Genomic DNA, 18,233 nt, shown 5'->3' with positions numbered 1-18,233 from the left:
ATTATAATTCCACTTCAATCTAATTAGCTATGGTGTTTTAAGACTCATTATTACCAGATGTTGACATGAGCCCAGGGAACTCTGTCAAAATCTGTGTGACGTCAGTCCTTCCCATTGAGAAGGTTGCTCTTTTCTGCCTTGCCACCTTACTAACTGCCAGATCACTGGGCCTAACTAAGGCTCTATATGGCTTAGCTCCCAGTTACTACTTCATTTTAGTATTATATAAGGACGATGTATTGAATCAGAAACAGTAATGTAGGAAGCGTATCTTTCTAGTCTCCAAACAAATGGAAGATTATTGCTATTTTCCAATCTTCTAATTAGGTCTGAATTTACTGTTGTATGAACTATACATTTCACTTGCTAATTGTTGAAAAAATATTAAGGAATTCCTTTTTATCCCTATCAATAAATGCAATCTCAAAACTATCTATATGGGCTTTGAAACAAGTTTGGTTATTTGTTTTAGTGTAATGCTTCTCTGGTGCAGCCTGATATCTAACAGCCTTCTTCAGTTTACAATCACTCCATACTCTTGTTCTCAGTGAGCAGAGAGGTCCAAATTCTGCTGTCCCTATTTCAGGAACAATTCTTCAGCAATGCCACTAGACTGCCTGCAGAAAGAGTGACTGCCAATTAGAAAAAAGCTATGTAAGATGTCCTAAATTCTATCAAATAGCATTTGAAACACTGGTAAGAGTTGCTTGATTCTGAGAAGATGAAAGGATGCAGAATTTAGATTTGGACCATAGGGAAAGGCATTAGAGTCTGATAGAAAAGAGATCTGTATAACCTAAAAGCCAAAGAAATGTAAAAATCTAATCAAATGACAAACTGGGGACTGCAGGCATCTGTGAGTAGAGCTATGAGGTCATGTGCATAAATCGGGTCTAGAGAGGTGGGATATGTCAATGTCTTCTTCTTGACAATGACATTGTAGTGTCTCTGACATGGCAACAATAAACAAGCTTCTGTGTTTTCACTCAGGGTTGCCTATGAGAATCTAATCAGTTTCCCAGTCAAAATCTCTGGATATTAGTAACCCTAAGCATGCAAAGTAGGTACCCGGCACCAATTATAATTGTGATATAATAGCTTCCTTGATTAGTACAGGAAGAATTCATATGTTATGCCTCTTGTAGAAAGTTAACTCAGTTACCTAAGATGATAGTTATTTTCCTAAATGGGGAAGTATCTTTCAATTACAATAAGTTTTTGTTATGTACAGCATTAGAAAATGTAAGAAAACTTTAGGTTCACAATCCTTGTAAGTATAATGTATTAATAATAGATGTGTAAGAATTTTTTAAGTACTTGGGAAGACTGTCAGTCTGCCAATAAGAGTACTTAAATAGAAAATCAAATATAACAAATCTTTAAATGCAATTTTAAATGTTTGTAATGTTTACCTAAGGTTATAAACAGTTTGTAATAAAGTTTGTAAATAAACTAATGTTATTCAAAAATCCCTTAACAGCAATTTGCAATCATATTTAAAAATTTAAAGAACTAGGTTTTTGATAATGTAACTTAGTAAGTCAAACATTAATTTAAAACCAAAATAAATATCTGCATGACTTTTTTTGGTATTAAAAAAAAAACCCTCAGTGTCATCAAAAAACTCAAAAGCAACAGAGTTTTCATTGTACTTATGTTTTAATCTTTCTTTAGTTTCTTTGTAAGTAGACTTATTCCCTATAGGCCTTAGACATAATTACCAGACAGTATTGAAATAGGACAAATTATTTCACGTCCACCCAATGGAACTTAGTTATACCCTGATGTTAGTCCCCTGAATTAACTGAAAAACTTTAAGAATCTTGATACTATAACCACTGAAACAATATGGTTGACACATTTTTTTAAGAACCATACACAGCGGAGAATTTTCTGGTTCTAATTCTAGACATAGCTGTTCATCTGTTCAGTTTTAATGCTTTGACACTCGTGACTGATCATGTTTCCTTCTTGGCAATTAGATATCTTAAGTGAAATCTGTGACCCACCTTGAAAAATCTACAGGAGCCGTGGGCAACACTTCATGTGCAAATCACACTCCATGCAGCTTCTTTCTCCTTCCTACTTTTAGATTCCTCCACCCTAATTTCCCAACCTATTCTTTTAGTCAATTTTCCCTTAGCACAACTATATTGTTATCACTCAATCTATGTAATTAGAATTCCACAGTGAACCAGACCACATATCTAAACGTTAACTAATACTTTGAAATACAGCTGTCTTGTGAAGTTCCCTTGGAAAGAAATTACACACATTTGGGTTAAAATTATCTTTACTTCCAGAAGACCATAATCTACTTTATAGCTCTATTAAAGGCAAATAAAATTCAAAAGCCAAAATAAAATATACAGTAGCATACTTTCCTTAAATGATCAGAAAATTACTCAGTTAAAGCTCATTCTGACAAAATAATTTTGTGTTTTCTATTAAAACAACTAATACTAACTACTAATTTATACTAAGTACTAATTTATATCTCAGTATCACTGAAGGGTCTGGTGACTTCTGTGAACTTCCGAAGATGCAGCGAAAAACATGAACCAAGGAGAGCTGTCAATTTGTGACTAAATACCTCCTTTTGAATGTCTCATTGATTTGGCAACAAATGTTTTAATGGTTCACACCTAGACAATTCAAAACTTGCACAAAACTAGACAGGCAATTTAGGTGCTTTGCTTTTTGAGTAAGAGGACAGATTTTGGCTTTAATGATATGCCAGAAAATAATCAATAAATATTGATTTCTCATTCATTTGGCTTGTTCATTAACATTTTCCATAGTGATTTACCAGGAATGTTCACCCTTCAATTAGTACAACTCAATAATATTTCATGGCTAAAATTATTTATTGGGGATTAAAAAGAACTGAAAATAATTCGATCAGAAAAAGTGAAAATTGTGAAAGTTTACCAAATTATATCTGTATGCGTAATTTAAAAAAAAAACTTGAGCCTACTCCAGAATTCCCTAGGCTCCAATTTAGAACTAAACAATGTGACAGCATGGATAATTACCTCATTGCTCTGTATCTAATGCTCTTGCATGAAACGCTCCTAATAATGTAGTGCAAGCACTGGCTTTCCTTTTAATGACTTTCCATTGAATGAATTCTGGCTTTAATCATGCCTTTAACCTTACTTTAAAATTCTGGGTTCCAATGCTAAAAGTGAATGCTTAATGTACTCCCAAACTCTATCAGAAAATAAATTAGATGTGGTGGCAGGGGTCTGGCCTGGTCTCAAATTTACAGGTATCTGAAAAGAGCTACTAACTTTGAGGGCTCAAGAGAAAGACAAAAAGGACAAAGAAAACGATTTCTTGGAGGAGTCCAATGACCTTAGGAACCTCCTTATTGACCGATGCTAGCCTTTTTTTTTCTTACCTAACCTTAAACTAACATTTTAAGCCTTAAAAAAAAATCTTCTGTGGTTTTTCTTATTCTTACCTTTTAATTATTTTAAAGTTTCCATGTTAAAATGTTTTATTTATACAAAAAAGTATACCATATATGTAAGTCATATGGAAAAAGAAAAAGAAAAAACAGACACCCATGTACCTCTATCAAGCCCATACAATAAAATGAGCACTCTGGAAGCTCTCTCTAGTCCCTGTTTCTGGTTGTAGTCTCTGCTTTTTCTCCTAGTTATTATACAAATAAAGAATATATTGATTAGTTTTTGTTGCTTTTTAACTTTATATACATGGTAATGAGTTACATATAATATACTGTAAATTGTTTTTTAGTTTGTTTGCTCAACATTATGTTGAAAGGTGTGACTAGAATTAATTCACTTTTTACTGTAGCTATCATGAACAATGCTGCAGTGAATATTTTTAAACATGTCTTTTACACATTGGCAAGAGTTTCTGGAGGGTATATACTTAATATAAACATCAAAGTGAACTTGCTGGGCCTTAGAATTTGTCTATATTCCATTTTACTGGATAATATCAAATTGTTTTAACAAAATAGCTGTATGAAATTTTCTTTTTTTCCCCAAGTGCTGGCTATCACACTGTGAAACTTTATGCCAGTCATTTCATTTTTGCTAATGATGTTGAACATCTATTTATGTTTACCAACCTTTGGGTTTCCTTTTGTGAATGGCTTATGTGTTTTGTCCATTCTTCTATTATGTTAGTTATGTTTTCTTACGATTTGTGTGAGTTCTTAATATATTTTGGATAACAATCTTTTTTTCTTATATGCGCTACAAATACCTTTCTCAATTTTTGGCTTCTCTTTCCATGTACTTTATAGTGTCTTAATGATCATATTTTCTTAATATTACTGGGGTTGAATTTCTCAAACTTTTCGTGATTTGGAACTTTTGTATTTTGTTTAAGAAATCATATAAACATTCATTCATTCATTTTCTTCTAAGAATTTTAAATATTGACTTCCATAATTGAGACTTTAATCCATTTGGAAATTATTTTATGAATGATATGAGATGGGGTCCAATTACATTTTTTCCATATGGATGCTCAATTTTTCCAGCACCATTTAGTCCAATCTTTCTCCACAGATCTGCAGCATCAATTCTGTATTATTTTCAAATTGACATAAGTTTGTTTCTAGACTCACTTTTACTTTATAATGAATCTTGGTTTCTGGAAAAACAAATTCCTTGTCTTGTTCTTTCTCAGAAGTATCTTGACTATTCTGGACCAAGTTGTTCATTCATACACATTTTAGAAACAACTTGACAAGTTCTAAGAAAGTTAACAACCCTGCTCAAATTCTAACTATATGTAAAAATAGATTAATTTGGCATAATGGCATTTTTACAATATTGAGGCTTTCTTTCTCTTCCAATTTATGTAGGTCTTCTTTGATGTCTTTCCCTGGGTCTTGACCATCTTTTGTTACCTTTTTTATGCATATCTTTTTTAGTTATTGTAAATGGTGTAAAATCTTGTAAAAAAATTATATTTTCTGTTTGTTGGAATTGATTCATGTCTGATTCCTTAAATATTTTACCTCTTTTGCTTGTCTGGTAGTAATTGCTAGGAGCTTTAGGACAACATTGAATAGTGGTAATAGTATATTTAGTGGTTAAATATTAAAAGCATTCTTAATTTTAAAGGGAATTCCTGATTTTAACATTTTACCATTTAATATGATGTGTGATAGAGACTTTTGTTAGCCTCACAATTTCAAGCTAGGAAGTTCTTCCATATTTCTAGTTCAATAAAACTTTTTATCATGAATAGGTATTCACTTTGTTTCCTTCATCCACTAAAATAATTATATACATTTTTCCTCTGATGTGTTAATTATATGAGGTTTTCTAATTTTAAACCAACTTTTTGTTGTTTGCATAGATACTAGTTGGTCATGATATATATATTTTTTAATTACATTTCTGGATTCAACTTGCTAATATTAGCAGAATTGCTAATCCAGCTTGCTAATATTTAACTTAGGATATTTAATAGCTTTCAGTATAACTTTCTCCTCAATAATCCATCTTGAGCCTTGAGATTGTTCTTCTTAGATCATTTTCTTCCTTTTGAAATAAGTATTTTAAAAATTTATTTTCTGAGTATCTGTTGGTGGAAAATGTTCCATTTTTGTCTGAAATGTATTTCTTTCTTTTTTTTTAAGAAACATTTTTATTAACTATATAGGTTGCAGTTATTTTCTCTTAGTACTTTGAAGATATGGTTCCATTGTCTTCTCGCTTCCATTTTTGTCACTGCCAGGTTTAAGTATATACCTTTTAATTGGATACTCTTACTCTCTAGACACTTTCAGAATCTTCCCTTTGTCTTTGGTGTTTCAATATAATGTACCTAAGTATAGATTTATTTTTATTTATCCCACTTGGAATTTCTTAGGCTTTTGAATCATTTGCCCTTTTAACCTGTAGCCCTAAAATCTATCTCAAAAATATGATAGGAAAACAAAATAATATATGCATAAGGTGGTTCACTGTAGCACTATTTATAAATGGAAGCCTATTGTTAGTTGAAAGCGCTTAGAAGTCTAGCTTTCTTAATTTGTAGAGACAGGATTCCCCTGTTTCCATAATTTAGCTGATTATGAATAACTTAATATTAGTGCTAACTATAAAATTTCACAGCAAACATAGACCATATCCACTTGGTACTTAGTTTGATAAGGTTTTGCCTGGTGGTCAAATATACCTCAGAGAGGTTGTAAGATGTCATGAGAAAAACTGAAAGTGGTCATCTAGGATTCTACACAATCTAGGTAGTATAGTATAAAATTCTCAGTGCCTTGAAAAAAAAACTACAATAAAACATTAAAGAAGTAGCTAAGTCTGATATTTTGAGAGAAAATTATGCGGCACAGTTGCCTGAGACACTCTGCTGAGTGCAGGTTCCAGTCCTGCCTGACACCTGGAATGCTCATTTGGCCAGCTCTGTAAGTCAACTCTCAGATTATTATAGCAACCAGGACCTGTTCTGATTAGGCCTTGTCATATTTAATTATTTCATGGAGCTTATAGAGAAATTAAGTTGAATAAGGCAGCTAAAGATATCTTTCAGCCTCTAGAGCTATTTACAGACCACTGTAAAAGGGAAGCTAAAATACTCAATACAGCATTTGTTGTTATTAATGCTATTATGATGGTAAACACTAAGCTCTTTTTACGCTGGGTACTACACAAAGCACTTAACTAACATGGACTCATTTAATCCTATAATCCATTTAATCCTATCAACACTATAAATTTTATGGTTTTAAAACTATTCTACTTTTCTAAGACCAGAGAAATTAAATATCTTGTCTGTAGTCACACAATTAATATGCAGAAGAGTTGATACTTAAATATAGGCCTGACTCTAAAACTTATGCTATTTCCTACTCTGCTATCTCTGCTTACCAAAGTATCAGTGATCCCATTTCTTGAAAAGCATAATTTTAGAACAGTTAGATTGTCAGTTTTTCCAAATTGCATACCAGCTACTTGCTTTATCAAGTACATCTTGGAGTTCCTCAGTGTAATATTTTACCTGATAAATAGTTAGATTTCAGATAAAACCATTATCACACAAACCAAATCAGAAATTCATCAGGTACCAAAATACATTGTTAAAGGCTGAGATGTTTTCCTCCAAAATTCATATGTTGAAGCCCTAACCCCCAATACCTCAGAATGTGACTATTTGGAGACAGAATCTTTAAAGAGAGAATTAAGTTAAAATGAGGTGATGAAATAAAAAGGGGAAATTTGGACACAGTTATAGAGAGAAGACCATGTGAAGACACACGGACAGCCATCTACAGGCCAATGAGAAACACCTTGAAAGAAACCAATCCTTCTGGTGCTTTGTACTCTAATCTCCAGAACTGTCAGAAAATAAATTTCTGTTAAGCCACCAGTCTGTGGCCCTTTGTTGTGGCAGCCCTGGCAAACTAATGCATATATCATTTTGAACTTTTTAAACGTTTCTTTGAGACTGTTTAGGAGAATCAATTATGAGCAGAGTTGCATGAACTTGGTAAAGAACCTGCACCATAATCTCACCTAAAGAGTCAAAATCGATTGGAATACTAAAACAAAATGAACAAACAAAATCCTCAAATCTGTATTTTAGTGTAAACCTGCTTCTTCTTAATGTTTTTGTTAATTATCTGACATCACATTTAACGAGTCAAGGAATACAAAGGAGCATTCTTTTGTAAGTATATAATAGGATTTTATTTTCTCTAACCAGCAGTAGCTCATACACTCAGCTGAATCTGCTGGCTAATTACTGCCTAAAAGTAAATTACAGATCAACTATTCTAAGACTGAAATAATCATTTTTTGGTAGGACTTCTTAAGATTTTTATTTCTTTATAAATAACAGTTTCATATAAGTTATCTCACTTCATTGGTAGGGTGTACATTTCTAGTATCTTATTTCTGTGAGTACACCAAGAAATAGTATTACTTAAAACAAGTCATTCTAGGGTGAGATTTTATTTTGGCTGATGTGGGCTTTTGTTTACATTTATCTTAATTTTTTTCAGTATAAAATTATTTTGACCTTTTTTGTGATTTCATTTTCCTATTTATCTTTGTGAACAAGAAGATTTATTTACTTTCTTAATGAAGAGAAACCTGGCCAGTCAATGGGTGTTCATTCTGCTCACCTGAGAGTGGAATGCCTCTCTATTCCAGAACATAACAATGTTAGAGAGCTTAAATATCATAAAAATGTATTCACTCTATCTTCAGGTTAATTGTTTGTTAAGATGTATAGATCCCTACTCCATTAATTGGCAAATCATACTTAAGGCATTTGCCAGCCACTCAATATTTATTAAAAGCTCATTTAATGTTGTATATATACCATGGAATACTACTTGTTCATAAAAAATGAAATCATGTCTTTTACAGCAACATGATTGAAACTGAAGGTCATCACTTTAAGTGAAATAACTTAGAAACAGAAAGTCGAATACCACATGTTCTTGCTTATAAGTGGGAGCTAAATAGTACAGATGGACACAGAGAGTAGAGTAATAGACACTGGAGACTCAGAAGGATGGGAGAGGAGTGTAGGGTGCAAAATTATCTATTGGGGACTACATACACATAATTGGGTGATGGTTATACAAAAAGTCCAGACTTCACCGCTACCCGATATATGCATGTAACAAATCTGCACAAGTACTCCACAAATCTATAAAAGTAACTTTTTAAAAAGCCCAATTAAGAACTGCAAGACTTGAATGGGAGATATCTTAATGAATTATTCTGCCTATCCTCTCCTGAAAATATGCTAAATTATATCTCTATGTATTCACTAAATGAAGAATAAAAGTTAATATAGGAAAAAGTTAAGTAAGGAAAAAAAAACCCACTTGATTAATCCAAAAGAAGGCAAGAAAGCACACAAAAGAACAAAGAAAGAAAGAAAGAACTAGAAAATAAAATAGATGTTAGATTTAAACTCTACATATCAAGTAAATACATTAAATAGAAATTTTCTAAATTCATCCTAAAAATAAAGATTTATAAATTTATAATAAAAAATAAATATATGCTGCTTGCAAGACACAAAGAAAGATTAAAAGAATGACCTTTTTGGAAAATGAAGTATTCATAAGTTTGAAGTGCACTTAACTAGAAATGAGTTGCTGGTATTGTTTTTGTGAAAGGAGAAATTGTTCTCAGTATTAAAAACAAGATGATTGCTAAATGTTTTCAATTTCTGTTCTATTGTGGCATTTTGATTAAAAATAAAATTTTTTTTGCAGCTTGTAAAAAAAAAGTAAAAGGATGAAAAAAGATACACTACACAAACACTAACCAAAAAAAAAGGTGATGGGCTCTTTAAATACTAAAGTATAAAATAAAGTGAATTACTAGAAATAAAGAGGGATATTTCCTAATGATCAAAGGAAAATCTACTGGGAAGATTTACAATTTCTAAATTGAATATACCTATTGACATCACTTCAAAACACATAAAGCAAAAACTGATATAACCAGAAGAAGAAACAGATAAATCTGTGATTCTAGTGTGAAATTTTTAAACACATCTCTTTCAGTAACATATTCTAGAAGTTTTGAACCACTTCTAGAAAGTTAAATGAATTAAAAATTTATTTAATTAGAAAATTTGACCTGACATACATGATAGACTTCCTGGGCACCAAGCTAGATCAACAGAGAACTAAGTACCATGATATCCGACCCATCCCCTCTCCCCCGTAATTTAATTGTTTTTACTGACCACTGCATTGTATATTTATGTGATGCCATTAGTCTACACTGTGATTACTGTGTGAAAGTGTCCTAAAAAAATCATTTGTGGATCTTCTATAAGGATGTTGTCAATATTGTGAGCACTGTTTGCTACAAATCATGCATTATTTTATCTTGTTACCAATTGTTGTATTTTTCTTGAGCAGATGGTTTATTTTAATCTTATGAACACTGAATAATTTAATTGACAAGGGTTTCCTTTTTCTTCTGTCAACTAGAAAGCTTACAGCCAAATTAAAGATCCAGCCTCAGAAAGAGTGTAAGTATGTATATATACTTGCAGCATCATTTCTGGTTCCACTCTGTCCTCATCCTCATGCTTCTCTCTTACCTAGCCACTTTCAATTTACCCTAAATTTTAGAGAAGTGATTCAATTCAGAGAAATCAGATTCCATGCAAACCAATTTTATGCTAACAACCGGGTCACAATAAGCAAATACCAAGTGGAGGGGGACTGATGATCAGAATTGGCGGGCTTGAATATTTAAATAGACTCAGAGTTCCACAGACTCGGGCACAAGTCCTGGGTTCGGGGGCCCAGTATACTGGGTTCAGGATACAGGTGCAGACCCTCATCTTCAGGATCTACTTTTGGGTAATATGGGGTCTTATTGCAACAGCCAAACCATTTTATAGAAAAAAAGTAAGGGAAAGGAGAGGAAACAAGAAGGTATTATTTTATATCCTTGTGTTCCTGTCTCCAGACATTTTAAATTTAGCTAAGTAGTTACGAAATATTCTTATTTTTAAAGACATCCAGGATTGAGCAATTAGTTCCAGCCACAACCTACTGTGAAAGTCTAGACTTTCCTACAATCCACCACGTTGTAATTTAAGTCTTTTCCTTCTTGTTCGGTTCTCATCAGAGCTAAAGAATAATAAGAAACTAAAGGAACAAAGTAGAAAATGCTTTATGTAACCCTCCACATTCACACCTTTGGGAAGATAACTGCTTATCTAACTGGTGGTCCACTGACTGAGTAGGTAGATGTGAGAAAGAAGCAGCACTTGGTGGCAATATTCAAACTTCACAGAATTACTAGGATTACATTTACAAACCTACAGGTGACTTAGTTCCTGTTATGCTTCAAAACTGTTCATGGGTCACAATGTTTATAAAATTACATACAAACTCTTTTTCAGGCACTCAAAGTGCACTTTTACTCTAAGAACACCCTATGCCATTTCAAATCGCCCTACCTTTAACATAATGTCTATGAATCAGGAAAAAATATCATAATTTTATTTGATTTTTCTCTTCTTTGGACTCCTTCTCATCTCTTAAGATACTTACATAGTGCCTTAAATTCCATTTTTTTGTCTCCTACCAAACCTCCTCTCTCCTTCACCCTTGGTCCCAGCCACCTCACAAATTATATACCTCATTGTATGCTTGGCAGGGCCAACTACTTTTTCCCTAGCAGCCACCCTTCCCTTTGCAATAGGTGTGCCACCTAAAAGCCTGCCTGGAAGCAAGTTTTCAGTGTTCAAAAATAACTTTTTATTAATAAATGATATCATATTTACTCCTGACTCCTCAGGATAATCAGAACATGCCTTCATAAGGAACTTCCACCTTTTGGTCCCAGTCTTTCTTTCAGTATCTCTATGGAATACGCATTATCCTTCTTTAACAAAACAGCATATAAAATATTTGAAGCTGAAAACAGTATCAACACAAGGATCCTGGAATATATAGAAGCTCAGGAAGAAATGTGTTGTTTCAGTGACTTTTCTAGGAAATCGAATCAAACTAAGATCACAACCCTTTAACCTACAAAGATCTCTCTAACACTCCTATCCTCTGCTCTTATTCTAATCCTGGCATTACCTAGGCACTAAGAAATAACAAACATGAAACACAGCAGTAGGGCAAAATTATCATTTTTCCTCTCCTGGCACATATGGAAAATAATATTTGACCAGCACACCAGTGTAAACTAGATTGGATTTGGGGTTTATTATGACTCTTGGTTAGACAAAAAATTTTGTGCCATTTGCTTTATGTCATAATGACAACAAAAAAGTATTGGAATACATTAAATAATGAATTTGTATGGATAATCTTTATCAGAATTTTAATGAAATAATTGAGCTGGCTTAATTTCTAGAGAGAAACATACAAATGGTATTCAAATATAATTTTAGCTGGTAAATTTTTATATGGTTTGGAAATCAGTTTCATTCCTCAAAAATTTACAATAATTCAACGTTGAGAGTCACATAATTAATCCATTCCCACTTGGAAAGCTCTGTTCTAGAAGAGTTTGAGTCCACATGAAGAAATGGTTGCTTATAGCTCTTCCTTTCTGCGGCCTTCACTTGCCATCCCTTTCTCTTTCTGTCACTATTTTATTCTGACAGTTTTTCATTGACCTATAATTGATCATCTTTTTGCTTCAGAAGCTCCCTCAAGGTCTAAGAACATGCTAAACCACTCATCTTAACACTCTAGTGTCTGGAGAGCAAATCAGAACTGGACAGAAGGAAGTAGGGAGGATAACACTGCATCCAATGGGTGGGGACTAGGGAAGCTGACTGTACCTGCTGTACCTCTCCCGGTGCAAAACGATGGTGGGGCTCTTTAAATGCTGAATGGCTGATGTTAGGTATGTGCCCTTACTCCCCTTTCTACACCTCTAGTACTTCAGCATTCCCCAGCAAAAGAAAAGATCAATTTAGAAAAGTACTTTCCAGAGCATTCCTATCTAACTACTGACCAAGCCATTTTAGTTTATGTGATCAAGCAATTGAAGTTCAAGGAGATCTATCACTGACTGTCCTCAGCAAAACTGGAAGAGCAATGCTTGTTTTGCATGCTACTAATGTTGAGATGACTACTTCTACCTCTACTGCAAAAGCATGGATTGGGTTCAGTAAGAATTAGTAGTCTCTGCATCTCACTGTGAACCGACAGGGTTGCTAAGGAAACTGATAATTATGTGGCAAAATGGAGGGTGTAGAATAGAAAAAGGGTTCAGAAGAAATGTAAGGTTTTGATCCAAATCACCATGTTAATAGTATAGTTTGTTGATCTTCTATTGTCATATAATTTAATAAATACCATTAATTATATGTTTGACAAGATAAAATTTCTAAACTGAAAGAAATGAATAGAAATGAAAAGCTACTGGTTATTGTTCACACTTTGTGTATGCCACAGCAGAAATGTGTATTTATTATAAACTACAATTATTTTAAAGTTAAAATATTCAAAAAGGTGAAAAAAGACACATTGGTTTGAGTTCTGGTGTTTTTCTTTAGATATCAATATTATAGTGTTCTAGGTATAAAAGTTATAATTCCACAAAAACTCCAGTACAATTACTATTTTTGGCCTTATGGACTAAGTTATAAACTCCCAAAACATCCTGTAAGTTAGGCAAGAAAGAAGTATTATTCTTTTTATAATATACATAGCAAAATCAACCCAGAGAAGCTGAATGATCTTCTTGAAGTCACCTACCTCCTCAGTTAGTGGTAATATTGGTGCTAAATTCTCCTCTTTCAGCTGACTGAGAGGCACTATTTGTAAATTATATCCTATTTAGAGAAAACCCATCAGAAAAAACCTAGTGAATGGATTCAAATCTCTAGATATCACTTTAATTTTAAATGAAGATTTCTAGGCCGGGCGCGGTGGCTCACGCCTGTAATCCTAGCTCTGGGAGGCCGAGGCGGGTGGATCGCTTGAGGTCAGGAGTTCGAGACCAGCCTGAGCAAGAGTGAGACCCCGTCTCTACTAAAAAATAGAAGGAAATTATCTGGCCAACTAAAAAAATATATATACAAAAAAATTAGCCGGGCATGGTGGCTCATGCCTGTAGTCCCAGCTACTAGGGAGGCTGAGGCAGTAGGATCGCTTAAGCCCAGGAGTTTGAGGTTGCTGTGAGCTAGGCAGATGCCACGGCACTCACTCTAGCCCGGGCAACAAAGTGACACTCTGTCTCAAAAAAAAAAAAAAAAAAAAAAAAAAAAAAAGATTTCTAATGCTTTCCATTTTTAATAGCTAAGAGTTTAGTTCTAAAAGTTAATGATAGGATATAAACACTTGCTTATCAGGAAAATCTCCTTGCAGACATTTTAATATGTGAGAAAGATCATCAAAAAACTAAACAGCTCATTATTAACGCTGTTTTACTGCATGTCAAATTGCTGCTGTGAGTTGTCGGTCCTATCACGACAATTCTGCTGTACAGCATTCTTTTGTTTGTTTTCCATTTCATTTCATTTTAATTTTAAAGACAGGGTCTCGCTCTGTCACCCAGGCTACAGTGCAGTGGCATAATCATAGCTCACTGTAATCTTGAACTCCTGGGCTCAAGTGATCCTCCTGGCTCAGCCTCCTCAGTAGCTAGGACTAGAGGTGTGCGCCACCATGCCTGCCTAATTTGGCACAACATTCTTTTATTTTCATTTTCCAAGGACTACAATGTATACATTTAAAAAGATGAAACCAAAAGTTTTATATCCTCCTGGGTATTTATCTTTATAAATTCCTACACATTTTCTAATTTATAAATATACTATAGATATTAAAACATTCACTTATATTCATATACACACAATGTATATATGGCGTATGTGCGTGAGAACAGAAGTAATTCATTTACGGTTGGTGTATGAAAGAAGATGACCATTTACAATAGAAAATGTTTCCAGTGTTTTGGTCTTACTTGATCTTTGACAGGAAAAGACCTGAGTAGAACACATAGAACAGCAAGGGAAAAGTATAAAACTGTACAGAATTTCTCAGCTAAGTGAATTCCAAGTACTAGAAGCAGGCAGTCTGCCTTCTGATGTTATGAAAAAAATCTTTTTTCTAGTGATTTAAAAATTCTAAGCCTTACTCATTAACATAAAGTAGTACAGCTCATACTAGATGGGATGGACTATCGTTTTTAAAGCAGTTTATTAAGTCTATCAATTTTATGATGGTTTAAAAATAATTACTGGCCTATTAGTTGGGATTTTGTTAATTCTCTATATTAAGCATTTATTTTTGATAAGATGAACTAAAATGATAGACTTATTTTAATAAGCCTTTCCTTCTTTCTCACAGTAGGAAGGTATTTTCAACTTTTAAATCTCTGAGTCAGAAAAAGAAGAACGTAAGGCCAAATTACATAGTCATTAAAAATGATTTTTGTGGTTATGTTAAACAAACCTTGGGTTAGGACATCTTGACAAGATGTTTGCTCGACAGCCAAATTCTCCATGGTATCGGCTTCAGAGACTTCACCAAGAGGTGTGCTTCTCTCAAAGATGTTGTTGTTAGCTTCACCTGGCTTCAGTAGCCTGACCAACTCACCTTCCATATCTCTGATCTAGAAAAAACAAATCCATTCATAAAACTCCAAACTAGCACCCCTCTCCCAGTACCAGGCAAAACCATCTAATTATTTAGTGGATTTGAGGGTACAACTTACCCGCCTTTGTAGGGCTTGAACTTCCACAAGATGGGCGTTTTCCAGATCTTCTAATCTCCTCCTTTCGATTTCCTGTCTCTTGAGGAAATCAATTTCTCTAAAAAAGAAAATAATAAAACTGATTATATCAAATACTCAATAAATGAGGAAACATGTAAAAGTTCTTACTCGAAACAACTGCATAGTAGAATAAATAACTAGATGACTATTTAAATCAACAAAATTCAATCATAAAGAAAAAGCATATAGTAATGAAAGAAAATAAAATATCTTTAATGAGTCACAAAGTAAAGAAAAATGCTTTTATTTTTCTTATTATGATTTTCATTTCTGGGCCCTGGATTGTAGAAAACCCATACATATTTTTAAGGAGGCTATTGCACTTATGACCCGCCTCGGGTCACTTAGTGGAGATAATTATGTGTCAAGGACAAATAATTCCATATTTCCAGTGTCATATGCATAGTAAACTGATGGAACTGGATGATAAGAGTTTGAAAAAGAAAATTATAATAAGATTTCTTTCTATGAACAATAGTAAAGAGGAAGCTGGGTGAGTCAGAAATACTGAGGTGAGTATTCACTCACACACCTAAGGACAATACGGGGAGAAGGAGAAATAGCTCCATTTTGAGAGCCTAGAATATGCAAATTTAGCAAAATTTAATATAAAATTATTACATGAAAAAGATTTAGGTATGATTTCCCCCTTTTAACAATAAAATTTTGATAGCAATCTCTTTTAAATATTAAAAGCATTCTTTCTATAATAGGAAATAACAGAGATGTGGTGAATCTTACATACATGCTTAGCTTCTAAGGCTTACCATGGAAGACCAACAAAGGTACTAATACTACTTTTTTGTTCTAGCTAGCTAGAAGTAACTGGTGGAAAAATGTAGTAAAAATCTCCTGGTCAGTCTCCCTGACATTACAATGAGATCCAACAGATGGAAGCAAACCAGTAGCTCAGAAAGAGCTGCTGAAATTCAAAAGCAGAGTGTAGTGATAGTCTCTCTCACTGCAGTGAACTGAGGCCCGTGTGATTCTCTCAACAGCTGAGAAATGCAGAGTGGCAGGGCGGGGGCTCTTGCTGGTCAATATTTAGACTGTCATAGTGGGAAAATTCTGCAGTTACTGATTCTTAGACTAGGGACAGGAGCAGCCTGATCTAGGCCCCAGCTGCTGCTTTGCATGCGCCATATCAACGGTCAGTCATTCTGCATGACTTCTGATGGGCTTCTTGCTTCTAAATCACAGAGGTGTTTCAAAAAGGGTAAAGAAATTCAGATGATTTAACAATTAGTATCAATGATTAACTATCAAAAAAATCAAGAGGCACTGGTTGCCAAAAAATTATAAAATACACAAAATATAATCCCATGAAAAAATGGTAGAAGCAATTTCTAAAACTTAATGTGTATTTATGCTGTTAACTACACTTTGGAGAAGTTGATAACTTTGAGGTCATCTTTTCTATTCCACTAGATATTATAAAAATATTGGACACAAACCTTCTTTAGACACATATAACTATTCTACAGTCATCACAAGCTGCTTACTTTTGTTGGAAATCCTTGATCAGTTTCTTTGCCTTGTTGTATTTCTTCTCCAAGGCTTGATACTGGTTTTGAGTCTCTTTGAGATGCTCATTGACAGTGTGGCATAATGTTTGAGCCTCAATCCAATAGGCCTCCAGACTCAGCATTTTTTCTTTGTTTTGGTCGATGTTCCGCTGCAGCTCGGCTTTTTCTAGTTCCCACATCATTTTCTCGTTTTCTGCGGATTTTAGCTGGAGAAAGCAAATGTCAAGGTAAGAATAATTTGGGTACTTCTGTGGGAAAAATTTCTCATATTTTTATAGCATCTTTCAGACTAAATACCATAATTATATATGCTCAATCATCAAAACATCTTGAGATGAGAAAAGCAAGTATTATTTGCATAATTTCATAGATGATAAAATGGAAGACTTTAAAGTAAAATGATCTGCCCAAGGTCACATATCTGATAAATGTGAAAACACAAACTGGATTCCAACTCTCATGATCTTTCCATCACTACACATGGTGTGATCTGTGAGCAGTAATGGATGTTTCAGAATTCGAGTGATTATAGCCAATGAATGTTTTGAGAGTTTTTAAAAATACATAATTATATGTAAAAAATTAACCAAAAAGGGAGTGGGGAGAGGCAGGAAGGAAGGGAGAAAGGCACAAAAGCACAGTATGGCCTAATGGTTACGAAGGGGACTCTGGAGTAATTCAGCTTAGATTTGAATCCTAGTTCTGCCATTATTGGCCATTAAACCTTGGGCAAGTAATTGAAGTTCTCCAAGATGCAATTATATCATCTATATAACACATTAGTATGCTTGAAATAGCTCCTAGGGCATAGTAATCATCTGATAAACATTAGCTATTTTTACTTTGCTTTTGACCCTTTTGATAATATTATTATGTTCTTAATTTTAATTGACATGAACATAGTCTGTATCTCATATTTTACAGGCAGTATAATGAATTTCTTGAGCCTTATAAACCCCAATTCCCATCAAAGTATAAAAGATAGTATAAGTAAAAATACAAATTATTCCTTGATTATTTTAATTCCTTCTCATGAAACAGAAAGGCAGGTTAATGTCGTTTCTGCTTCCAAGGAATCTTAGGAATAGATACCACACTAGTATAATACTCTCATTTCTACAGAAATTCAAGACTGATCCTTTAGGCAAGGGCTCAAAAGTCATTCCCAATAACTGGCCTTCAAACTAGTGCTTTATCTACTTCATATGCCTTCTTTAAAGTTCAAAAGGATGCAGAGTCATTATAAACTATCAGTGTTCAAAATCATACAGCATTCAGCAAATGGAAATGTACATTTATGTAAACATATATATTTATACACACATGCTTTGCATATATTTTTAACTAAACCCATCTGCAGAACAGATTACAAAGTAAAAAGGTAGCCAGAAACATTTCAAAATTATCAAAATGCATATTGAAAATCATAGTAAAGTAAGCTAATCTGTGCATATTATATGCC

General features: G+C 33.6%; 1 protein-coding gene across 1 annotated transcript in view; it reads right to left on the bottom strand.

Moving 5' to 3' along the window:
• LOC123647208 (neurabin-1-like) overlaps positions 1 to 18,233 on the bottom strand; it is a 35,534-nt gene that overhangs the window by 5,405 nt on the left and 11,896 nt on the right. Inside the window, exons 3-5 of the mRNA XM_045564499.1 lie at positions 16,748 to 16,977; positions 15,186 to 15,282; positions 14,924 to 15,083 (exon numbers count right to left, since the gene is read on the bottom strand). Coding sequence (XP_045420455.1) covers positions 14,924 to 15,083; positions 15,186 to 15,282; positions 16,748 to 16,977 — 487 coding nt within the window. The remainder of the gene's footprint in view (positions 1 to 14,923; positions 15,084 to 15,185; positions 15,283 to 16,747; positions 16,978 to 18,233) is intronic.

This window comes from Lemur catta, chromosome 11, assembly GCF_020740605.2.
Source record: "Lemur catta isolate mLemCat1 chromosome 11, mLemCat1.pri, whole genome shotgun sequence".
In the NCBI taxonomy this organism is placed as follows: Eukaryota; Metazoa; Chordata; class Mammalia; order Primates; family Lemuridae; genus Lemur; species Lemur catta.
The sequence above is the reverse complement of the archived record's forward strand: the minus strand, read 5'-3'. Positions and strand labels throughout refer to the sequence as shown.